Consider the following 26,333-nt stretch of genomic DNA (forward strand, 5'->3'; position numbering starts at 1 on the left):
TTATGGTGTAATCACCGATATGTTTTTATCTGTTTCAGTATTTAAGAAAATATTTTAATTTATTTTTTTTTCATAGTTATATATTGTAGTTATTTAAAAATATCTTACAAAATTTTAAAAAATTTATGGTTTGTCCAGTAAATTTTTTTTTTCAGTTTAGATTAACAAAATTTTGTAGTTTGTTCTTTGGTTTTTGATTAATTAATCAAAAAACTTATTTTTCAATTGTACCCAACAATATCTTAATGCACCAAAAATAAGATTTAAGCAGTCTACTATACACATATTGTTATTATATGAAATAAATTATTTAAATAATATAATTTATATTATAAATTATTTAAAATTTTACAAATTGGTTATAAAATAAATACAATATACACAACTATAAAAAAATTCTGATAAATATCCAAAAAAAATTACTTCCAAATTCCAAACTTATTTTTATTAAAGGGATAAATTTGTTTTACCAAACAGGTCCTAAATCCAAAACGTCATATGACCCTGTCTCTGATCTGTCACTTGGGGCCATTTAAATAAATAAATAAATAAATAAATAAATAAAAGTCAATTATTTTATTTTTATTATTCCTTTCATATTCATATTAATATTATTTCTCCATATTTAGTGGTTGCCTTTTGCCACCTTCATTCTTTTTTTTCTTTTTTTTTCTCACAGAAAACTCTTCTTACTTTCCGTCACTTTCTCGGGAATGTAATGTGTTTTTCTCCCAACTGATATTTTTTTCTTACCTGTTTTTAATTTATTTCTTCTTCTTCTCTCTGTAGTAAAGAAAAGGTCTTTTCTGTTCTATCTCGTTAAAAAAAAAAAAATTGATCTTGCTGAGAATGGACGTTGACCTCTGCCAATACAGCGATTTACACCCACCGAGAGCGTGGGTATTGATTGACTTGAAAGTTTAGGGTTCATCAATTATTGGTCTTTCGGCATTTCTGGTGAATTGGGTTTTTTTTTTAAGTAACTAACAGCGATTTTGGTATCTGGGTCTGAAGAGTGTGTGTGTGAGAGAATTGAGGGGTTTAAGATTGTTGATGGATACGCATGGTAAGGATTCAAATGGCTGCAAAGATAGCCCTTCAGTAGATTCTAAGGCTGAGAAACTCCTTAATGGAGTAGATGATGATAGTGATTGCAACTCTTTGTTGCCTCCCCGGAGAGGTGGGATGTCTAGAAAATCAGATAAAGTACGACGAAAAGTTCAGTGGAATGATAGGAATGGGGATAAGCTTGCTGAGGTGGTCGAATTTGAACCAAGGTAATCGATCAATCATAAATCTTTCATTCAATTTCTTCATTATGTGCTTGTTTTGTTTTTACTTATTTCTAATTTTATTATGAGCTGACTTAATTGTTTGAAACATGATTTTGGGGATCGAATTGGGTATTTTTTTTCTCTAAATAGTGCATCTATGATGAAGTTTTATGCTTTCAGTTTTATTGTTTTCTCTTTCAAAATTAAGAAAAAATGAAAATTGTAAGGACTGAATAAATGTGCATTTAAAGATCTTGTATGGCAGGTAAAGCTTTGGACAAACTGCTAATGTGGTTTACTTTGTTTTTATTTGCAAATAGTATGTTTTTGAGTAATGTTGATTTACCAAATTATAGTCCTTTTTTACTTGATCTGGTTTTACAATTGTAGGCTTTTTTCAATGATTTTTGAGCTATAAATGATAACAGTCCAATTTGCTTTGTGCTTACACAATAGTATGTGGATTGATTGCTCAAATCACTTATTAGGTGAAAAAAAAAAATAGTGGGAGTAGTTTTCATTCTGTTCAAGTTAGAAATTTGATTCACTTTCCTAATACCTGGCTTTCCATTTTTGGGTTCTTTGTTTGAGAGGCAATTTCTAATATTCTGATAAAGTGGTTGTAGTTGGTATATTTGTGGTGAAAAGTGGCCCAAAAAAAGTTTCTAGGAATTTAGTGGTGAAATTAAGGGCAGCCTATGTTTTCATAAGGCATGGGTCTTTCAAAGGGCATCAGAAGAATTTGGAATGGTATCTGGTTTTGGATGTTGGATGTTGGAATTGAAAGTGCCTGTGTCAGATTTTTGACTTGGTGCTGGTTTAGGTTCAAGGTTTTGAAACTTTCTAATAAGAATGTGGGTGGACACAAGATCATTTTAGAGTCCTGGCTTGTAAATTTGCTGGATAATACTGATAAACTTATAATTGGTTATGGAGATGGGGTTAATGGCAAGTATCAAAATTTGAAGGCTTTTGCTCAGCTGAATGCTTTTTAATTTTCCCTTTGAACTAGAAAGAAATAAGCTATTACCATCTCCTTTCTAAAAAGCTTTCTGCTTCCCCTGAATATATAATGAATATCTTATGTTTATAGCTTTTAGATAATTGTGACTATACTGAAGAATATGCTCATAGAATCTTAGAGTTACAATTGCACTCTGACCCACTTTACTAACTTTCTAGATAGGCTACTTAGATAGAATTTAGCATACACTGGACTTGTACTTCAGTCTTTTTGTGAAATTTTTTTACTTTGGTAGAAAGTATCGTATGATAAATAGTAAATGACATGTTTCAGAAGTTTATTATTAATGACATGACTAGTTATGTTACTGTCTTAGCAAAAAAAAAGAGACAGTCACATAACTATATACAATTCTAATAGTTTCCATCACTATGGTGGAATAGGTATTCCTTAAAAAAAATTAGAGGAAAGACCATTCCAATACACAAATATATATTTGTTTATGTTAAATTTAATTCACTCTATTTCTGTTTTTATTCTCATTACCATTCTATTCTATTGATTTCATTACTCAACCAAACATTACATGTTGAAAAGATGAGAGTTATGTACACATTCTTCATGAAAGGCAAAAATGTGGACTGCTAATGAAAATTTTGAAAAAATGGATATAGTATGTTATGTATACATGCTGGTGTGCATATGGGAAACTAGTGAGAAAATTTAATTCTGATACGTCTAGAAATCATTTATCTTGATAAATGTAGGAGGAGATTATTCCCTGGCATGATTTAGCTTAAGTATTGAAACATTCTATTGATCTTATGTCAGATTATGATTTGGCTCTCACCACTATTGTTCTCTTGGTGTATTGCAGCGATGTAAGTGACTCTGAGGACGAGGAATCGGATTCTTGCATATGCATCATAATGTAGATAACATTTCACTTCAATACACCAGTTTATCAGGAAATTCAGCTTATCAAACAATCAGGCATGCTCTACAATCTACAATCTGTTTCGACGAGTTTTTTTGTTTTAATTATACATAGTGGCCTCTCGAAGTATAGACAACAAAGACCCGGATAGGAAGACAACATTGTTCAGATTTGCATCCAATTTCAGTTATATTCTTGCAGGGAGATTCTTCCAAGGTATCAAAACAGACAAGGAAGAAGACAAGAATGTCTTCCCTCCATGTGTAACATATTTACTGATAATGAGCTCTTTCCCTGTTTCTTTTACTACTTATCTCGGTATGTATTTTAGTATACTATAAGCTCGTTCGCCATAATACTTCGATATATATGTTTCCCTCCCTTTCCTCCATTGCCTCAGCACCAGAAAACACAAAATGTCTATATATATATTTCACTGTATATGAGTTTCAATTTTGTGTACCAATTATTGTTGTGTTCCCAGTTGAGACTGTTTGGCCATTTAAGTAATATATTCAATCCAACAGATTATTTATGCCATATAGTTTGGTGTAGAAAGTCAATTATTTATGTTTGGACACTACTGAAAAAGAAAAATAGTACTTTGTTTGTTTCCATCTTTGCAATACACAAATTTTATAATAACATTTACACATGTAGTAAAAAACTTGTTCAATATTCTTCAGTCTCTTATCCAAGCAATAAGTCTCCAAAAGACAGTGAAAAATGCTCTCTTTCACACACACAACTTCACAACCAACCAAAACCTATCATTCACGAGACAATCAGAAGATCATTAAAGACAAAAACACAGAAAAATAAAAGCACAAAACACAAGCAATCCAAACCCATAATTCTCACTCCCCTGTTGGAAAGTTGTTCCAACAATATGACAAAATATCAAACCCAACTTGCTCTTTTCCAAAGATTCTTTCTTTCCTTTTTGTATCTGAATTAGCTAGCTGTCTTTCTTTGTCCTTTGAAAAAATTCACACTAGATTTAGGCTAAGTAGTGAGTACCTAGATAACAAACAACACTATGCAGACCCCCCAACCCCAAGAACTTGAGCTTTGTAGTGCCTGTTTCTTTTTCTTTTTCTATTTTTGTGTAAGATAAAATGTCCAGAAAGAAATTCTTGAAGAAGGGTTTATATTGTATCAATCAAACTGATTGAATAGTTTTAGAAGTTAACCAACTTGAAAGGCTGGAATCAACAGCAATTTCTTGCAAAAGAGGCTTGGATTGGTAATCGAAAGGCTGCTTCTGCTGCTGCTGCGATAAACAAGAAGAACTTGATTGTCGAAATAATTGAATGTTCTCCTTCCTTTGTTGCTTAAGTGGTGCTGTTTTTGCCTTGGCTTCTCTCCATTGATTGATATTCTCAACTGGTTTTAGAACAGAATGAAGTGATGTAGTAGTACTATTGATTTTCTCACCATCTGTATTTTCACAAGAAATAACTTTCTTCTCTGAACTTGTATGGCTTACTCTTTCAATATCAATATCATCATCGCCATCATAATCATCGTCTTCCTCATCATCATCATTGTAATAATCATCATCATAAAGATCACTGTCCTCAAAAGCCATATCCTCCTCCTCTTCCTCTTCATCATAAAAGTCACTGCAGTTTCGGTATCTGTAGTTTAAGTTGAAAGAACCCTTTGAAGTAGACAAGATTTCCATTTTCTCATCATGAATCTCTTCTTCTTTCTCCAAGAAATTATCATAAGATGTTGAGACTGGTTCATAAGTCTGCACATTTAGATTGAATCTAACTTTCTTTCTGATTTTCGAGCTCGGTTTTTGTTCTTGTTGTTGCTCCTTAGTCTTGTGCCTATAAAAACAACAAAACACAATTTATAACAAAAGAAAGAAAGAAAGAATCTCACATCTTTTTCACATTATAATCTTCATAAACAACCATTAACCTCACCTTGGTTCAAAATCTCCTACAGTAATAGGGTTCTTATGAGAAGAACTAAGTCTAACTATAGTTATGGATGATGAATCAAGTGGCTTGTAACTCCCATATCTCTGCAACAACAACAACAAAAGAGATTATATTCAATAAAATAAATAAAGGGTTTAAACTCAATATGGGAATTAACTAAGAAAAACAAAGACTTTACTTGAATTGAGTTGAGTTAGTTTTACTACCTTATGAGCTGGTTTTCTAATCTTTCTTTTATGGGAAAACCCAAAACAAGCAAGGAAACACCCCATTGGAACACAACACACAAAGAAAGAGAGAAAGACAGAGACAAGTATCTCTTATGGTTCAAATTTCAAAGGTGGTTGTTGTTGTTGTTGTTGTACATTTTCATGGTGGTGGTAGAGAGACTTGAAGAAATAATTATAGTTTAATAGAAAAGTAATATTATATGGCTTAAAAATTACATTTAAAGCAAAAAGAGAGTAAAAGAGAAAATGGGTTTTGTCATGGAGAAATTTAAACCCGTTTTGGCTCCAACGGTTGTTAAAATTAGAGAGTGACGTTGGGACTTTATTTATTTATTTTTATTATAATTATGATTGTATATATATTAAATAAAAAAATAAATAAAGGGTGGGGACAACATAAACAGCTTTGTCTGTCAACTGAATTTTTGCAAAATTGCGGCTCTGTCTTATTTTAATTTTTATTATTTTTTTTGTTGGAATTTATGTAAGACAGAGAAGTTAATTTTTGATTCCATACTAAATTTATCCGTTGGGTTGGCCAGCTCATAAGTATTAGTTAGTAAGTTCATTATTTATATATTTAAGTGTTGATGGTTAAATTAAATGTTCATTAAAAATAATAATTTGAAAGTTTATGGAAGAGTGTCTATGACCCAAATGGGATATTTAGTGGGACAGCTTTATTAGAGGACAACATTTAAAAGTATTTTAAGGTCACATGCAAAAATATATTAACTAAAACATAACTTACTTCCACTCAATTGGTTTTGTCAAGTTAATTATTATAAAAATAAAACATTTACAGATCAATAATTAAATTGGATTTTTTACAGCTGTAATAATTTTTGAATGATATAAGAAAACCGCTCCTCAAAGAAGTAAAAAATGGAAAGGCAACATATAAATGATCGAGTAATTTAAAAGTGAGGATGTGGTGACACTAAAACATGAATTTTGAGTAACAAACAATAACTATATCAAAATGAGGTTTACTATTTGAAATAGTCTCACCTTGTTATTGTAAGAAAAGATAATATTTTACATAAGATAAGATGCATTTTTCAATTTGATAGTTAATTAGTTTTGAAATAAAATTTTATATTTTTCATCAAATACTTACTTTATTTTACTTTTGTCTACCGCACTTTTAAATTCTAACGTGGTATCAAAGCAATTAAAAAGCTTCTATTTTTTCACATTTGACTTTCATTTGAGATATTTTAGTCAATGTGCCTCAGTTTTTAGTAGAATTCTTTCAAATGTCATGTTTAGTCTTGTGGTCTCTTAAATGTCGTTCATTACACTTACACTTTTCAAGACCAAACGTTAAGAGAGTGTATTTAAAATAGTCTCACATTGCTACTGTATAGAAATATAATATTATATATAAGATGAAAGAAATACTTCTTACATTGTCAATTAGTTTTTGGAAAATAATTGAGACACACTTCATACACACAATGATGTGTAATTAATCTCAACTAAACAATTAAAAAGTGATACGGTCTCACTTAAAAATATAAATGGCTAATATTTATTACACATCATTATGTGTAATAAGTGTGTGCAATTTAAGTGTGTATCTAACATTACTTTTAGGTAGTGTTTGGTTAGAAGTAATAAAATAAATGGAATAGAATAGAAGAAAAAAATAAAAAATTTATTTTATTTCTTTGTTTAGTTGTATTTTAAAGTATTGGAATTTATTCTATTTTGAAATAAAAAGAATTACCATTCTGTTGACCGAGGTTTTCGGCAACCAATAAAATAATAATAATTTAGAGAGCTGTAAGAAATTAAGAGGGAGATTTTTTACGTGGTTAGGGCGTTAATGAGCCTTAGTCCACGAGTCTGGTATTTTTATGATAGTATTTAATACAGAGAATGTTCTTCGTGAGTTTTTACTCTTCTAGTTCTTATGAAATCCAGAATTCTCGACCCCTCTTTAATGAGCTTTGGGGGTATTTATAGTGTTTTTGTGGGGTGGTCTCTAGAATTAAGGTACATGCATTTCTGTAACTATCAGTAAAACCACACATTCCCAATGAATTTATCATAAGTAATGCATGGTCTAATCCCTAGGTTCTGTAGGGATTTTATGAGGGCAGTCCTTAATCTCTTTTGACTGATGTGATTCCTCACAGAATAGCCGTCACTAGACTTTATTGATCATGACCTAGTGGGTACAGATTGGGGGTTGTGCCGTCAGACTTTACTGCGTATGGCAGTTTCAATACGCTTCCTCCCATGCGGCATTAAATGCGAGATGACTGTTCAGATGAAACCTGACACCTCCCGGAGATGCTATGTTGCCATCTTGCTCTCTGGGAGTATACGAGACTTACATGCCTTCTCCGGGGGGCATGTCTAAGGTAATCCTTCGCTTTAAGAAGATTTAGCTGTTTTATTCAAATACTAAACCTTTTCCATCCACGTGTCATCGTCCGGTTGGTCCACGTATTTCGGACAAAATCAGGGGCAACACATTCTAATGCAAAATGAGAAAAATTTTAATAATTTTTTTATACATTTTAAATTCAATTTCATTACATTCCTATTCTTATTCTCATTCTCATTTTTATTTTTAAATTTTTATTCATCCCAAACAAACACCACCTTAATATTAAAATGAAAAACCATACACCTTAGTTACCATCCACACTTCCAATTTCTAATATTTAAGAAGAAAGTATCAACTCTCACTACGATCATTCAAGATCAAATGGGCCTCAGAAACAATAGCAATGACTCGTTACTTGTACACTAGAGTATATGTTCTTTGCTTTGCTCAATTATTTCAATTGAATGTGACCGATCACAATTCAACTAGGTCTTTTATGCTCCAACAATCAACTAGGTCTTATGACATGGAAACAAAATCCCCAACTTAGATACATATTTGACGAAATATATAGTGGTGTTTGATAATATATTTTTAATTAATTTTGTATTTTTTTAATTAGAAAAATGAAAATATTTTTTTAAAAATATGATTTATAAAATTATTTTCATTTTTTAATTGATAAACAAAATTTTGAAAAAATTTAAAATAAAAAAAATCATTTTCAAAATTTTCTTAAACATTTTTTTTCTTAATCAATATTTTAGACTCTGACAGACCCATACCCCAGCCTTTAAGACTGAGACCCAAGCCCGAACCCCAAACCATAGACTCGAACTCGGACCCTGGACTCGAACCCGAAACCCGGCTTCAAACTCGAACCCCGACCCCTGACCTCAGAACAAGACTTGGACCACAATCTCAAACCTTAACTCCAACCTCTAAGATTAGGATCCAGACCCGAACCTTGGACTCGAACCCAAACCCCGGTCTCGGACCTGGGCCCTAAATTTGGACCCCGACCCCGGCCCCAACCTGGACATGGACCTTAGCCTCTAAGACTGGGACCTGGAACTGAACCCCAAATTTGAACCCCAGACCCTAGACTCGAATCCGGCCCCCGCCCGAGACCCAAACCTCGACCCCAGCTCCGAACCCAAACCCAGATCCCGGACTGGGATCCTGCCCCGAACCCTGGACCCTAGACCCCTACCCTGGACCCGGCCCTAGACCCGACTGTTGGTTTTTATGGTCCATATCAAAGTTAGAAAAATGGAAGCAAATTTGATTAAAAAATAATTTAATCTAATATGAACCATAAGCTCAAGGATCTCAGCATAATGTATATAGATTAAATCTAGACTAATGAAAAAAGAGACAATACCTCTTGTAGCCTATCAGAGAATTCTCACCATCTTTTAGTATTTTGTCGAACATCCAATCCAAGAACTTGTTGAACACCACAATCTTTCAAGCTAGATTCAATAATCAGGAATAGAGTGGGCTAATATATTCTCTTTTTCAAATCCGACTTTGGGAGTATTGTGATGTAATATTCTAAAGTTTTTATGAAGACTAAAAACCCTAATTAACTTAATTAAGTATAAATGTAAGATTATATTATTATATAATCTGATGTATGTCACTGTATGAGATTATTTGAGTTTAAGTCTTTGTATATGTGTTTATGGGATTTTTGTAATTTTAACCCATTGGTAATAAAATCGTAAATTTATAATACTCTATCCTAATAGACTATATTATTATATAGTATGATTTGCTTATTGTGTTACATGTGATTATTCTCAAGTTAGTGTGGTATAATCATAATTAGATATTTTAGCTCGAACCTAGTTATTAATATTGTGTAAATTGTATTACTTAAATATTTATATTTGAGCAACTCTTATCTATTCTTTTGATGTGTAACAAAAAAGACAATTTAGTAATTCAAAACATAAATAAGTTAAAATAAGTAAAGTTAAAGAAAATAATTTTGATTTCATTTCTACTAATTTTAATAAATAATATAACACAAATAATAATTTTATTTCTTTTTTATTTTATTCTCACCCATTTTACTTTTATTTTTTACATCGATTTCAATTATTTATATTTTATTAAAGTACTATTATAGTATAATTAGTTGGGGATAATAGAGTAAAAGTAAATTTATTTTTATTCTATTCATTTATTTAATTACAACAAAAATTATTGCAATTTTTACATTGGAATAATTTTTTATTATTTTAATAAAATAATTATACTTAAAACTTTTTATCAAAAACTATTCTTATAAAGCTACTAATTAGAATTCTAACAATTATTAAAAATAAAAAACTAGTTAGAATTTTCACCTCTAAATTTGTTAGGCTGTTAAAAATTCTCATAGAATTATTGAGATTGTTAAATTAAAAGATTTCTGTCTAATTTCGTTAAATTTTACTAATGTGACAATTGTGTATGTGCAAAATTATACTCCGAGAACTATATATATCGAATCAACTTTGATATGTACCAAGTCGTGCTCCCTAAACTTTCATCCACATCGCACATCTGTTAGTAAAATTTGACAATTTTTTTAATCCAATAATCTTTTTTTAAAGGCCTACAAAATTAAGGGGAAAAAATTTGGTACATGTTAAAATTCTTAAGAGCAATTTGCGGCGAAACCCCCTTATGTTTTGATTTTTATACACTTAACCCCCTTATCTTTATTTTTGGTGGCAAAACCCCCTTATGTTTTAATTTTTATACACTTAACCCCCTTATCTTTTTTTTTGTGGCAAAACCCCCTTATGTTTTAATTTTTATACACTTAACCCCCTTATCTTTTTTTTGGTGGCAAAACCCCCTTATGTTTATTTTTCTTTGCAAATTTGACACGCCAGTTAAATATTACCGTTAAATATCAACTGGATGACCACTGTATACACCTTTGTATAAGTAACGGTAAAACCTCGAAGTCGATACAGTAGTAATCCGGTTAGTATTTAACGGTAATATTTAACTAAAACTTTAAATTTGCAAAGAAAAGTAAACTGAAGGGTTTTGCCACCAAAACAAAAGATAGAGGGGTTAAGTGTATAAAAATTAAAACATAAGGGGGTTTTGCCACCAAAAAAAAACATAAGGGGGTTAAGTGTATAAAAATTAAAACATAAGGGGGTTTTGCCACCAAAAATAAAGATAAGGGGGTTAAGTGTATAAAAATCAATACATAAGGGGGTTTCGCCGCAAATTGCTCAATTCTTAATTAGCTTAAAAAATATTATTTTATTAGAAAATTCTATAATGCACCCCCTTAAAAGAGATGCACCGATATGTCTCTATTGTTTTAGTATCTAAAATAATTTATTAGTTAAATTTTTTCTCATGATCATGTATATTATAGTTATTTAAGATATCCTGCAAAATTTTAAGAAATTCAGAAAAGTTTAAGACACCAAAAATTGCGTTCAAACAGTGTGTTGCACACGTGATTATTTTATTTTTTATGCGTATAAAATAGACTGTTTGAACATTATTTTCTATATTGTAAAATATTCCGAATTTATCAAAATTTTGTATGATATCTTAAATACATAGATATGAAAAAAAATTAGACTAATTTTTTTTTTAAAGACCGAAATAAATAGAGGATGCATGAGTACATCTCCTTTACGAGGAGTGTATTGTAGAATCACCCTATTTTATTTATTGTTTATTAGAAATTTAGATTCTAGATTCTCATTCTTATATTTTTAAACACAAAATAGAAAAAGAAAATGTCACTATCTCGTGCGTGTCACGTGATAAGTAGCCAACCACTATTACCAATCCGTACCTTATTTGACGACCACGTTCTAACGCTTCTACAAACTCCAAACAAAAATGAAATCACAGCCGTCCATCTCTAATCAACATCAACTGCATTATTAACAATCAAATCCAACCGTTGATATTGAATACTTTTTTTCACAAAGGGAACTTGAGTTGTCAAAGCACAGGGGTATATGCCCTCTCTCACTTCACCTCCTCACATTTCTCTCTCTCCCTCTCTCTCGACCGAAAGTCGGCCACAAACCCTCTCGTCCTCTTCTTCTTCCTTCCTTTTTCATACTCATAATTCGAATCACAACACCCAGAACTCCAAATACGGAGGTGGGAAAATCTCAGAACCAATAAGGGAAGGAGAAAAGAGACGTTTTTTTGGGGGGGGAATAAATAGGTTGAAAAGATAAAATGGATTCAGATCAAGGAAAGCTATTCATTGGTGGGATTTCATGGGAAACCACAGAGGAGAAGCTCAAGGAGTATTTTGAGAACTATGGTGAAGTGTTGCAGACAGTTGTTATGAGGGAAAAGTTCACTGGGAAACCTAGAGGATTTGCTTTTGTTGTTTTTTCAGATCCCTCTGTCCTCGATAGGGTTCTTCAGGAAACTCATACCATTGATGGTAGAACGGTGAGACCCCCCTTTTTTTCTTACCCAATTTCTCATTTCTTTTTGGGTGGATTTCAATTGATGGGTCTTTGTTTTTTTTTTTTCCGATGCAATTTTTGGTTTTGGGCATTTTGGGGGGTTTTGTTATTGTTGTTGTTTCTACGATTTTATGGAAGTATCTGTTTTGTTCATTTGTTGTTTCTGTATAGTTTTCTTGACATGTTTTGTTGCTGGGATAATTTTCCATTTTCTGGAGTTGTTTTAGGTTTAGTGTTCTGTTTGAAACTAAGTGGTTTAGCTCATTTGTTAATGCTGCTACTGCTGCTTTGGTTGTTTTGGATAGATTTCTTACAAGGGATCTGAGGAAGTTAATTAATTGCGCTTGTAGTTCAGCACTATTGATTTTTTAGGTTACTCAATGGTGGAGTGTGGTTGGATCCTAAGTTTGTCCATAACTTTTATTTAGCTCGCAATGCAATTCTGTCATTTCTTTCTGTTGGATTTAAAGCGTGCATTTCTTTTGGGAGTTTTCTTTTTTCATTCCGAGTCTTAAAGTTTTGTACTTTATGAATTTTGCTTACCATTTACTGATCTGATTTGAAAGTTGAAGCATGCTCCTATGCTCTGTTGTTGTTGTTGATGTATAGTTTTAGTTTTTTTTCTCTAATTATCAGTTATGTTTCAGGTTGATGCTAAGAAGGCCTTATCAAGAGAAGAGCAACAAACGTCTGCACGATCTGGAAATCCTAATCCTGGTAGAAATGCTGGTGGTGGCGGTGGTGGAAATATGAGGACCAAGAAGATTTTTGTTGGAGGGTTACCTCCTACTTTATCTGAAGAGGGATTTCGTGAATATTTTGAGTCCTTTGGACATGTAACTGATGTAGTAGTTATGTATGATCAAAATACAGGACGACCAAGAGGTTTTGGATTTATTTCTTTTGATTCTGAAGATGCAGTTGATAGGGTTTTGCATAAGACATTTCATGATTTAAATGGTAAGCAAGTAGAAGTGAAGCGAGCTCTTCCTAAAGATGCCAATCCTAGTGGAGGTGGCCGTTCCATGGGCGGCGGCGGCGGCGGCGGCTATCAAGGATATGGTGCATCTGGTGGCAATCAAAATTCATATGATGGACGTATGGATTCCAGCAGATTTATTCAACCTCAGAATACTGGGGGTGCTTTTCCTCCTTATGGCTCTTCAGGGTATGGTGCGCCTAGCTATGGTTATGGTCCTTCAAATAATGGAATGGGCTATGGGGGTTATGGAAATTATGCTAGTGCAAATACTGGCTATACTAGCCCAGCTAGTGCTGCCTATGGGAATCCTAATGCCGCAAATCCTGCTTATGGAAGTGGTCCACCAGGTGGCCGAAGTTCATGGAGCGGACAGAATCCTGCTGGATATGGTGCTATGGGCTATGGTAATACTGCTCCTTGGGGCGTTACAGGCAGTGGAACTGGTGCAGGGAATGGTTCTGCACCTGCAGGTCAATCACCAAGTGCTGCTGGATATGGGACTCAAGGTTATGGCTACAGTGGGTATGGTGGCAGTGACGGGTCCTATGGGAATTCTGCTGGGTACGGTGCTGTTGGAGGGCGTTCTGGGAGTGGTCCAAACAGCGGTAGTGGTGATCTCCAAGGAAGTGGTGGTGGTTACCTAGGAGGTGGCTATAGTGATGCAAATGGAAATGCGGCATGGAGGAGTGATCCATCACAAGCATCTGGAAATTATGGGGCTCCACAGACCAATGGTCAATCTGGTTATGCTGGTGCTGGTTATGGCAGCGGTCAGCCCCGACAAGCTCAACAACAGTAATTTTAATGGTTGGAAGTTTTTATTGAATCTTCATTAATGGATCAGCAGCGTGAGGTCGTGGTTTCTCATGGCCAGCTGCAGCAGCCTCAATTTGGATGTCAATACTCTTTGGGACTGGTTGGATTGCTTGAATCCTAGTAGATTGCAGTATCTATTTTGCTAGTCTATAATAAATTTATAGTTTTAGAGCATCGTAGATGCTCCTCTTATTTAGTATTTCCTGCTGAGTGTAGTTTCAATTTGGCGTGCTTACAATTGTCTACTAGTATTTCTTCTTGCTCCTAGTGTTTAAGCTAAAGTAGCTTATATAACTTTATTTATGTTTGCTTAATTACATATGAGTATTTTGCTGCTGAAATCTTGCTACTAATTACTTTTGTTGTCTGTTCAAAATCTTAGAATTATTTAGGCATTGAGATATTCGATAGTTATGCCTGTTTTCATGTGGGAGTAGGAAAGCAGAATTGTAGTGAGGGTTTTTACCTGTAGCAATGGAGCTTATCGGCTGATCACTTCGTAGTAGGTAGCTATAGCTATAGCGATAGCGATAGTGGTAATGGTAGTTGACACTTTGTCGATGGCATAATCATTTTCCCCCTGTATTTGCCCTTGTGTTGTACAGGAGGAGAGGTGCACGGGTTCTAAAGTGAATGAAGTGTCCACTCATGGCTGAACATGAGCTTCGCAGTGGGTGCATCTTCACTGGGGTTGTGTTCAGAATGGATGGAATATTGAGGAGTTTGTTCAGTTGAAATTATGCTTTTTCATGAGACAATTCATTCCTTCAGCCAGGCCAACGTTGTGAAACTTTGCATATTCCTCGGCATTCCAAGTCACTAATTTTCTTATCACGTGCTTTTCTGTTTGCCCGATGGAATTTGCGAGGACAACAGCCTACGGTATGTTGAGTAAAGCAAACAGCAAAATGCTGCATCTTTCTAGAATTTGATTGTATAAGACTTGTCTTTAGTTCCTACCTAGAGCTATCCTTGGATATGGATCTAAATGTTTAGACTATCAGAAAGGTGTTACAAACACTTGTCATAAAATTTTGGAATGAAGTAGTAGATCTTCTAATATACTCTATTGTTGTAGGCTAAAATGAATTCTGCTTCTTGGCTCTCTTGCTACGCCTTATCTTATTCGACTGCCATTATTAGTAGTAGTGCTAGTTTTAGTTAAATCTTCTTGTGTAGTGAAAGACATAACTGCAGTTTTTCGGGTTGATTAGGTGAAATCAAGAAATTATATTCAGAAGTTGATGAAAGAAAGATTGTTGTTCTGATAGGATTACCTGTTTAATCTTGATTTCATTATTATATCATGTTATGTCTTCTCAACTCCATGGATTAGTTTCTCATGTCATATAAGTTTAGTTGGTGAGAAGAAGTAGACTTGGTGGTGGGAATGGCATCATAGCCATAGGTATGCAAATTGGGTCAGAATATTTTGCTGATTTGGGGCTTGGAATAATGTTTAGTTCTCACTTGTTTATTCAGATTGACAAATACAATATTATTAAGCTCAATCTTTACAACTTTGCTATGTGATATGTAGTTTTGACAAGTTTGATACTTTGATTGGGTCTATTTATACTTTGAAAATATGATATTCATCTCTCTTTCCTTTTTCCTCATTCTCCAAATCCTTTCACACACCTATGCATGGCTCTATCCTTTACATGGATGATGCTACTTATCATATTTGGAGTGTTAAAAGTGTTGTGTGCATATACATATTTTAGTCAATTTTCTAAATTTTAATAGTGGTGTATAAAGTGGTTTAATTTTAACAAATGTTAAAATTTTTGTCAAATTTAGTACAAAATATAGTAAGGTTTAAATTTTACATCGCAGTACATGTTATTTTTTATTTACTCTTTTCTCACTCACTCATTACATGTAATAACATATTTAAAAAGATTTATATTCAATAAAAATGTAATGTTGTTGATGATTTTTTTATATGGTTCAATTTTATCCTTAACGTATTGGAACACTATTATAAAATTTAGACCAAACATAACATTGAAATATATTTTTTTTAGAGCCAAATTTACCTCAAATTATGGTATTACAATTTACAAGCAAGTTCCAACCATATTACTATAATTTTTACTTTTTATTAATACATTATAAATATTAAAAAGATGAGACAAGAAGAGTTCTAAGATCCCAATTAGTTATCAATAACAGGTCTTCATTACTTTACTATACTGTTATGTGGTCAAAATTAAGGCATATTAATCCTTCTGTGTTGAATATTGTAATATTTGGTTCCATTCATTTTGTTTGAAAATTTAAGATAACATGCAAGACAAAATCTTTCTAACATTTACCATCAAACAAAACAATGTGTCTCTAAAAAATGAGGTTCATATAAAGAATGAAGAAGCTTTTGGGTAAAATAACAAAACAAAATGAAAGAAAGAGAAGAATACAATTGCAAAATCATAATCAATTATATTCATCTCCATGTGCAGAAGGAAATCCTTTATATGGATTGCTAAATGCAGCTACATTGCCTGGACGTGAAAACACAATCTGCAATCAAAAATTAAAAAACAAAAACTCATCAACCAGAACAAGTAGTACACTGAAGGTTCAAATCTCATTGAAAAGATAAAGAATTCAAAAAATGATTCCGAAATAGAAAAACAAAAATGGTACAGATTTCCGAAATTTCGGTGTAGGATGAGATTTGTACCTGATAATTTCCTAGAGTGTGAGTCTTGAAACCTGCTGCACAATAATCAAAATAGTACTCCCATGTCCTAATAAACTTTTCATCGAATCCAAGTGCCATGATTTCACTGTGAAAATACACTCAAATTAATGTCTTAACACCAAAGTCAAATTAGATTGAACTTAAAATCCATACTCATTACTCATTTACTAACCTTTGCTTATCCAAGAAACTTTTCCTCCAGTACCTCAGTGTTTGGTAGTAATGAATTCCAATATTTTCAATGTGCTCCACACTGGTGTTCCATTTATAATAATTAGTAATAAGAATTAACAAAATAATTGTGTCATGTAATCTTTACCAGAGTCTAGATGCAGCAGCCATGGCAGTTGTTACTCTACTTAATGAAGGTAAACATCCACCAGGAAAAATATACTCCTTGATAAAGTCTGAACTTCTTCTGTACTCGTCGTATCGTTCATCCGGTATTGATATAAACTGAAAACAAAAAATTGAGAAGAGAGGAGATTACAACAATGCTTATAATTACCTCAAACCATTAGAACTATAAGATTCATTACCTGCAGAACAAGGAGTCCATTCTCTGCTAATACAGACTCACAACAACCAAAAAAGTCTTCCATAAACTCATGACCAACACTTTCTAACATCTCACTACAAAAATACAACATTTCAACTCATTAAATTAAATCAAATTCAGAAAGTTATTGTCTGATCAAATGTTGTTTGACATGTTACAATAACTCACCAAGATATGATTCTGTCACATTTATAGCCAGCAGGTAATTGTCGATAGTCACATAGCAGAAATTTGATGTTTTCCTGATAAAAAGAAATACCACTTGGGTAAACTTATATACCACCAACCAATCTCATACTTAATCGATGTGGGATTCTGACAAAACACCCCCTTAGAGCTTTTCCACAGCTCGGCCCTCGGGGGTGCATGAAGTATTCAGATAACAAGATCAAAGATCAAGGTTCTGCAGTACCTTAGATATCTTCAATATATAATGTGTGCTATAATATGGAAGTTTGTTTGTTATATTTAGTACCTGAAGACCAGCATCTTTCACTTTCTTTTGTGCTAATTTCAGTTGCTCTTCTGATAGAGTGATGCCGGTGTACTTGCACCCGGTTCTTTTAACAACTTCGATCGCCAAGCTTCCCCAACCACACCCAATTTCAAGAACTTCATGATTCTTACCAATTTTTGCCTGGAAGAGGGGAAATGAGAAAAGAATTTCTTTCAGAGACGAAAATCGAAATATAGGCAAAATTTGTATAGAAAGACACTAACCTTTTCAATTAGAAGAGAGATTTTTCTCAGTTGTGCAACCTTCAAATCTTCATCTATTGACTAAAACAATTCATAATAGCAATTAGTACAAGTTTAACTTCCAGCTTTTACTATCAAATCATTAAGGAATTGTAGTTCTTACCTTAAATACAGCAGAGGAGTATGTCATTGTCTCATCCAAGAACAGTGCAAACAGTTCATTACTCTAAAAATACACCAAGAGACAAAAATAGTTAGCTTCTTCTAGAATTTCACATTAATCATTGAGTTTGTTATCTTACTGAGAGGATCATAAACTCTATTTCAGAGACATGGTACCAGATCATAATGGCGAGAGATGTTTCTTCGAGCCTGTGTAAGAGTATTTTGCCTCGAAACATGCTGAATGAAATACTTTGCTGAGGCTATACTAGCTGTGAACAACAATGGAGTCCACCATCCCCTTAAGCTAACAACAAGACAATTCTAGATGAGTTTTGGGAGGTAATAAAATAGTATCAAACTTATGCTAATAAATGTATTCTTATAAAACTATATTTACCCTTTATTGTTTAGTTTGGAGGCTGAAGAGTTTGAATCTCTACTAGCAATAAGAATCTACAAAACCAAAAGTTAGACAAGAAGTTATTGAACCTAAAAAGAACCAAGAACATGTTTTGTTAATTTTGCTTAAAACTCCCATACAATTCTTATTTCTTACCAAGAAGAGATTTAGTAAACCTTCATCTTTGTCAACAAAAGTAAAATCTCCATTGATATAAGCATCAGCAAGACCTAAATCAGCTTGCGTCATAACCTGACAAATAAAAAATGTAGGCATTTATAGTAACAAAAAATTGTGTCATAAATACTCAAAGTTTTGATTTTGTAACCGGTATAAACCCAATAATTTTTTGAGCGACATAAGTACTAAATGTTAGTAAAGCTACAAAGTCTATTAGTGTGTTAAACACAAATTCTAAATCATCGGGTCTAAGTTACTTCAAAATTTTCTTTCAATGAACTCAAAAACTAAATCTGGTTACAAATTTAAGACACTAATAAAGTTCGTACTGATAAAACTTAAAAAAAATTACAGTTTTACTAATATTGAGTATTTATACTGTTAAAAAAATCATTGAGTCTATGGTACCATATTTTATCAGTGTGGGAAAAAAAATATACATACCTTCCAGTAAAATTGTGGGCTGTGAACTCTGATAGTTGTTTTCTGAGAACATTTTTTAGTGTTTCCTTCAAAAGTGAACATTGTGCCCCCTTCCTCTAATATACTTTTACACAACCAAGTATCCATACATAAATTATCTCACATGAAACAAAATGTACACATAGTATAAAATCAAACAGACTTTTCTTTAGAAAAATTTCAACTTCAGAATTGCAATTACTTACATTAAACATCCTGCAGAGATGTACTGTCCAAGAAATCGAGTAACAAAAAGGCGAGCCCCTCTTTCGGTTATAGATGGCACCATGTGATTTGGATTAGTATGAAGGTTACAATTTTTTCCAAGTACACTGTATGCAGCAGCCATTCCAGCCTGCAAAGAAAACATAATTATTCACAATTTTTTTCATAATAAACATTCTTCTCTGTATTTAGTAAGTACCTTTAATCCATCCTCATGAAATCCATAACCTGAAAAAGAAAAAAACATATAGTAAAAATACTCACATAGCCAAAATTTATAACACAAGTGGAAATCTTACTTACCCTGATATGCACCACAAAACCAAATTCCTCTTTTTCCTTGAATTCGATGAAGCTCGAGTGAAGCTTTCGATGCAGCAACAGATGGGACTGGATGTCCAGTTGAAAACTTAAGCAGGGTATGTTTAGGTTGTTGATCTGGATTGAGAGTCACAAGAAAAGGGAGACTTGTTTCACCAAGATTCTGCATATTCAATGATTCAAAACTTTAGAACTCAAATCCTTTTTCATTGACTAAGATTTTCAAATTTGATATGTGTACTCACCTGAAGAACATTAAGCCAGTATGTCAAACATACTTTCTTGTCTCTACTTCCTAAGAAATTCCATGCACTCCATGCTGCTGAGTTTCGGGGCATTAAAGTTTTGTCACGATGAAGGTAAATATCACTGCCAGTAGAGAACAGAGTTTCCATTCATTTCACTAAATATAAAGCCAAATTCATAGTGACTGATCAGATTCATATTTGGGTGTTTTTGAGATGAGAAAATACCTATAAACATATTGGAAAGCGCCAAGTACTCTGCGTTCATCAGGAGTAGCTTGATCTCCAAGTAATCTCATAGCATCAGGAGCATGAACAGCCAATATGCACTTATTATACACTTCTTTAGAACCATCTTCAGAGTGAACTATGCAACCTGTTTATAATTAACACTTTTAAGATAATTAGAAAGTGTTTATGTTAAATGTGATTAGTCATAATTAGTTATGAGTTTTTATATTAGTTTTGAGTACTAACCCTCATCAGTGGTTGAAACCATTTGTACCTTTGAACATGTTTTTATTTGACATCCTTTACTCTCTAGCACCTCTCTTACCTGTTTTTCATTTTTATTTTCTTCAAAATTAATCATAATAAATAAATAAACACCATTAATTATTTTGTTTAATAAAAAAGTTAGTAGTTACTTACTTTCTTCACATAACAATGTGAACGTCCTTTGACAGTAAGCCATTGAGGACGACCAAATAGCTTCATTTGCCAAAAACAACAACAAACATAATGTCAAAACAAAAACAAATATAATATAGGAAATTCTTGTAGTGGACCCCCTAAAAGTTCCTTTTGGTAGACTTACTATCTGTTTTGACATTTAAGAGAGTTTTTTAGTCTAATTTTTTTTCTATGATTGCACACGTTGTAGCTATTTAAGATTATTTGTAAATATTCAAAAAATTTCGAATAATTTACAATACCGAATATAAAATTTAAATTAAACCGTTATTTACTACGCATATAAGAAAAATAGTCGCGCGTGCAACAAAATATGTAAATTTTATTTTCAGTATTGTATATTACTCGAAACTTTTTAAAAATTTACAGGTGGTCTTAAATAGTTACAACGCATGCGATCATGAGAAAAAATTAGACTTAAAAAACTCTCCTAAATGCAAAAACATATAAAAAATTTACTAAAACACCCTTTTTAGAGAAAGTAGGCAAACTTATCATATAATATATACATGTATTTATATATGAAAATTTTATAGTTGGGGAGATATTTTGTCTCATCAATAACTCAATTGTCATAAATTAGTATTGACAACAAAATGATAGTAAGTTGATGAGGTGCTTACTATAACTATAATGTATCATATAAAAATAAAAATTAGCTTCTAATTTCTCCACATGACGAAAATCCCTATCAGTAGAAACAAAATGATTGCTAAGCTCCCCATTATAATATATATATATATAGATAAATAATATTTATACATAAATAAAGTTTATTATTATATGTGTAAATATACCTGAAGGAGATAGTGATTGCGACAAAAGGAAAGAACAGAAAAGGCAGAGAAACTCATAACACCTTCTGAAGGGCAAGACCAGATTGAACCACATATTGGAATCTATATTAATATTATAAATGTTAATACCAATTAAATTAGTAATACATATACATAAATACACAAATACATATGACTTATTAGAAAGAGTTAAATGATATATGAATCTCACTAGATAAGCTTTTAGAAACAAGTCGGAGTAACCATGAGACTTGGTGAACTCTTCTAATGTTTCATTTCGATCAATGTCCGGATTATGCTCAAGCATATCAAGATAGCTAATTATATAACCATGAAAAAGAAAACATAAACATAATATAAATTAAAAAAAAGAAAATAATGGAAAAAAGAAAAGATGAGAATGGAATGGAACCTGATAACATCATCCTTAAACTTGAGAATTTCTCTAATCATTTGGTAAAAGTAAGGATTAAAGAGGTTAGTTTTTTGAGCAAATAAACTTGAGAAGCCATTTCTACTACCCCACTCACACCCTTTTCCTTTCTCTAAGCTCACTGAGAATGACATATCTGAGATTTCCATCTCAATTCCAAGCTTCTCAAAAAATTCCATCATGTTTGGATATGTTACCTGTCCAATTATTAATTACATCATCAATATTAATTATTATCATTAAAAATGTAATTTTTTTTATACATTTTACTTAAATTATTTTAGACAACTCAATAACACATGTTTCAATTTTATAAATCAATTTTTCTTTTTATTCTTAACAATGATTATACATGACAACACAAAACAAATGGATTTTTTTTATTACTCTTTATTTATTTTATTTGCACACAACAAGTTTGTCCCATATTTGATGTGTGCTTTTAATTGTTTGTTTGATTCTATTATTATATTTATAAATTGGGTACTTCTATACAAATCATTGGAGAAAAAAAAAAGAACATTTGTAATGATATTTTTATTAAACCATTTGATTATAATCTTATTTTGTTTTTGAAGATATGAAAAATTAACAATTCAAAAATCCTATTATAATGATTAATTCTAAATTATTATGAGCTATTCAAAATCATTCCCTTCACTTCAAGAAGTCAAAGTTTAAAATAAATAATAAAAAAAATCATCCAATAATTTGGGAGAAACAAAAAAATTAATAAAAATTCTACTTTATTTTTAATATTTTGTTTTCCTAAATTATATAATAACATATTGAAAATGAAATTATAAATTAACTATTATATTAAATACTGCAATTTAATTTTCATATGAAATATATATTATTTTCATACATTTTTAATTTAGGTTTATGCATAAGTTTCTGTCACTGTGTAAACACAACTTACTCATGTATTGCATTTATTAATATACTCTAAAAAATTAATATTATTCTATAAAAAATTAATTATTATATTACATATGATAATGGTATGACCAGGTCGGAATGGGAATATTGTGGATTGCTTAAGATTCTTATATGAGGAGATTGTGACAAGAGCATCGTATAATTAAAGAGAATAAATTTGACATACATATCTCTATCACTTATTATTATATATATATATGTGTCACACTATTTTAGAAAGGGAAATTTGATTTTCTATACTTAGAAAATCAAAAAATTTGATTCCTAAACCAATAATTTAAACCCTAAAAAAACTATACTTTTTTTTTTTCAAAACCCCAAAAATACCCCCAAACTCTCACAGCATCTCTCTTTCTCGGCCGGTCCCAAGAATCCCACACCCCAGGTCCGATGGTCGGACCATGGGGTCCGATGGGGTCCGACCACCTGGTTTTTTTTTTTTTCCTTCTTCATTCGATTTGAGAGAGACTTAGAGAGAGGGGGCCCGATGGTCGGACCATGGGTCCGATTGGTCGGACCCCATCGGACCCATGGTCCGACCATCGGACCTGGGGGCTTTTTTTTCCTTTTTTTTTTTTTTTTTTTTTTTTGGCTTTCGATGACCGGCGATGAAGAGGGGGCCTGGGATTCGTGGGCTTCGACCGCCGGTGATGGGGGGCCTGGGATTCGTGGTCGACGGGGGTGAGGGTGGTTCGGGTTGGGGTTGACGTGGGTGAGGGTGGTTCGGGTGAGGGTGGGCGGTTGGGGTGAGATAGAGGGAGAGAGAGATGATGTAGAGAGAGAGAAAATATTGTGAGGGGGTATTTTTGGGGTTTTAAAAAAAAAGGTATAGTTTTTTTAGGTTTTAAATTTTTGGTTTAGGGAAAAAAAATTTTGATTTTCTAAGTATAGAAAATCAAATTTCCCTTTAGAAATCATTTTATATTTTGATAATAATATAAGTTAGGAGTAGATATACCGCGCGAATATATATTTGTCTTATGTTTTAACAAATTTTTGTACATTCATTGGGTTAATACTCTTTGTTTTAATTTTTTTAATCATAATTATTGGATACCCTAATTTGAATACCGATATTAAAAATTTTGAATTTTTATACTTAATTTTATTTATTTTTACATTATATAAATTGAGTTGTTAAATTGACTGAAAGATAAATTAAAACAAAAAATCGATAAAAAAAAAATAAAAAATTAAGTTTGAATTAATTATTTTGTATAGAAAAAAATATGCCAAACTCAACCAACGCCTAAGAACCCTTTTTAGGCTAATTCCAATACAGATGCCTAAATTGAGTAAATATGACCAAATAGCATTATAATATAAAATTTTATAAAGTGGAGACAAGAAATAAATGGCATGAATGCCAAACTAATTATATATATGTATATGTACACATATATATTTTCTGATTGGTTATTTTAAAATAAAAAATAATTTGTGAGGTGCAATAAGTACCTAAAAAGAAGGCTTCTATTCTATTGGAGTTGCCTTGCTTGACCTATATTATTATTAATGACTTCTGATACTAAAAGTAAATTAAAAAATAAATAAAATGTAGGCCTAAAGCAAGACACACACATACACACACTATCCTCCTATCCAATCCATCCAAGGCCGACCTCTCTATTCCATTTCCAAGAAGAATGTGACAAACCAAACACCCAACTTGCCAAATTTTAAATAATTTAAATATTGGTTTCAAAATTAAAAAATTAAATATTTATTTATTTACTTTGAAAAAAAAAAAAACAAAATTAGCCAACCTATACCAGTGAAATTTTAGAAGATAAGTTAAGCATCAGTGTATATATATAATTTATTTTAGAAATAATATTATTTTGAATTCTGTATTTTATAAAAGTTACTAATTTGATCTTTTTATACATTTTGTATTTTCTAATAGTATAGATATGAATTTGAACTGATTTTTGTCAACATAAAACTTAATAATAATCCAATCTAAAGATATTATGATAAAAAAATTATTAAAAATTAAATTCAAGATTCTATTTTTATCTTTTTTAGACATTTAACAAAACTCTAATCAATAACTTTTGTAAAATATATAGTCCAAAATAATATTTATCTATAATATATTAAATGTCAATGTACCACCTATTTATACCAACAAAATAAATCTACCTTTCATGAATAAAAAAAGAAAAATCCATATCAAATTTTTTAATGTAGGACTTATTATTTACTAATTTTTTGTAAAAAAAAAAAAAATCACGCAGTGTAGATTCCATCCCCGTTCTTTCGATCTTAAGGTAATTCTAAGGATCACATGCTAGTTAAGAGTCTAATTGACCCAAGTAAGAGATAAAGCTATTAAAAAATTTTCTAATACTACACTACACAACAAGTGTTAACTTATTATTTATTATTATGTTGAACATTAGGTAAGACTTATTCTTTTAAGTAAATTTAACATGCCACTTTAGAGGAGCTAATAAAGAAAGAAATTAAAACTATCCTTTCCCAACAAATAGGCGCATCTAGTTTTTTCTTTTGAATAAAAATAGGCTTATATATAGTTACACGTACAAAAACACACACCAATTATTAATTAGTTAAAAAATAATAAACAAAAAAAATTTCTCTAACTATATATCATCACAAAAACAAATAACCCTTTTTCTCATTTAAGGATATTATTGTTAAGAATATTTACCAAACTTTTGACTATTCATTAATTTTGAATAATTTGTGAGATTATTTTAGAGATAAATAAATAATTTATTTAATTTTGATTTTTTAGGGAAAGAAAAGATAGAGAAGTAGCCACGTACCCGATTAAAGACCATGAAACCAAGGTCCAAATCAACACCGTCAAAAGTAACAGTTTTGGCATGGCCTCCCAAATAATCTTCTTTCTCATACAAAACCACTTCTTTAACGTCGTCGTTTTGACCCAAAACGTAAGCCGAAACCAGTCCACTAATCCCACCACCAACCACCGCCACTCTCATCTTCTTCTCTACTTATTAATTCTGCATTTTCACTTAATTAACATTTTATTCTCTTCAAAAATAATAACAACAATAAATATACAAAATGCAGATAACCCAAGAAATGAAAAATTATAAATACAGATTCCCAAAAAATAATTAGATCTTGAGAAGGGATTTTCGATATTGATTATTGAGGATTAACAATGTCATTGTCATAGAAAATAAAACTTAGGATATAATAATGTATAAAACAGAGATAAAAGCAGAGAGAGAGATATATAAATATATACCTGAATTATATATGGAATGAATGTGTTTTTGAATGTTTAATCTTTGTTGTTTGATTGGATTTGGGGTAGAAAATAATGAAATGTAGATACATATAATTGGGAATTGGGAAATCTGTTGCTTCCTCTCTCTCTCTCTCTCTTTCTTTCTCTCTCTTCTTTCTGTTTCTGTTAACACTGCTCTCTCTGGTTTCAAAAATAACAGGAAAAAGATAAGCTTATACAGATGATATTTGTCTTCTAGAAATTGTATATATTAATTATTATTATTATTATTATTATTATTATTATTATTA

At 31.6% G+C, this 26,333-nt stretch overlaps 4 protein-coding genes across 5 annotated transcripts; 2 read left to right on the forward strand and 2 right to left on the reverse strand.

Annotated features, from left to right (window-relative positions):
- The first annotated feature begins 624 nt into the window (after positions 1 to 624).
- On the forward strand, positions 625 to 3,715 carry LOC115722519 (uncharacterized). The gene is made up of 2 exons (XM_030651748.2): positions 625 to 1,277; positions 3,116 to 3,715. Exons 1-2 carry the CDS (start codon positions 1,054 to 1,056, stop codon positions 3,171 to 3,173), a joined length of 282 nt encoding a protein of 93 aa, XP_030507608.1. The 5' UTR covers positions 625 to 1,053; the 3' UTR covers positions 3,174 to 3,715.
- Positions 3,716 to 3,794: 79 nt separating this feature from the next.
- Positions 3,795 to 5,663, reverse strand: LOC115722518 (uncharacterized). Its single transcript, XM_030651747.2, has 3 exons — positions 5,337 to 5,663; positions 5,113 to 5,213; positions 3,795 to 5,013 (listed from the first exon to the last, which is right to left on the reverse strand). Exons 1-3 carry the CDS (start codon positions 5,400 to 5,402, stop codon positions 4,338 to 4,340), a joined length of 843 nt encoding a protein of 280 aa, XP_030507607.2. The 5' UTR covers positions 5,403 to 5,663; the 3' UTR covers positions 3,795 to 4,337.
- A 5,987-nt stretch (positions 5,664 to 11,650) lies between these two features.
- On the forward strand, positions 11,651 to 15,024 carry LOC115723110 (heterogeneous nuclear ribonucleoprotein 1). Of its 2 annotated transcripts, XR_004012902.2 has the most exons (3): positions 11,652 to 12,147; positions 12,812 to 14,062; positions 14,568 to 15,024. XR_004012902.2 is itself a non-coding variant. In XM_030652534.2 (2 exons), exons 1-2 carry the CDS (start codon positions 11,926 to 11,928, stop codon positions 13,943 to 13,945), a joined length of 1,356 nt encoding a protein of 451 aa, XP_030508394.2. In that variant the 5' UTR covers positions 11,651 to 11,925; the 3' UTR covers positions 13,946 to 14,303. The 2 variants fall into 2 exon arrangements, 1 of the variants encoding a protein (XP_030508394.2); XM_030652534.2 differs by lacking the exon at positions 14,568 to 15,024 and having other exon boundaries at positions 11,651 to 12,147; positions 12,812 to 14,303.
- Positions 15,025 to 16,250: 1,226 nt separating this feature from the next.
- On the reverse strand, positions 16,251 to 26,333 carry LOC115723007 (uncharacterized). Its single transcript, XM_030652403.2, has 25 exons — positions 26,041 to 26,333; positions 25,589 to 25,789; positions 21,831 to 22,048; positions 21,630 to 21,735; positions 21,419 to 21,520; positions 20,580 to 20,639; positions 20,406 to 20,484; positions 20,157 to 20,304; positions 19,929 to 20,052; positions 19,666 to 19,846; positions 19,562 to 19,590; positions 19,344 to 19,492; positions 19,120 to 19,222; positions 18,652 to 18,747; positions 18,493 to 18,548; positions 18,270 to 18,399; positions 18,094 to 18,156; positions 17,952 to 18,011; positions 17,707 to 17,868; positions 17,400 to 17,473; positions 17,212 to 17,305; positions 16,992 to 17,128; positions 16,845 to 16,925; positions 16,652 to 16,757; positions 16,251 to 16,488 (listed from the first exon to the last, which is right to left on the reverse strand). The coding sequence occupies exons 2-25, from the start codon at positions 25,766 to 25,768 to the stop codon at positions 16,402 to 16,404; spliced, it is 2,625 nt and encodes an 874-aa protein (XP_030508263.2). The 5' UTR covers positions 25,769 to 25,789; positions 26,041 to 26,333; the 3' UTR covers positions 16,251 to 16,401.

The sequence above is a fragment of the Cannabis sativa genome, chromosome 9 (assembly GCF_029168945.1).
Source record: "Cannabis sativa cultivar Pink pepper isolate KNU-18-1 chromosome 9, ASM2916894v1, whole genome shotgun sequence".
Taxonomy (NCBI): domain Eukaryota; kingdom Viridiplantae; phylum Streptophyta; class Magnoliopsida; order Rosales; family Cannabaceae; genus Cannabis; species Cannabis sativa.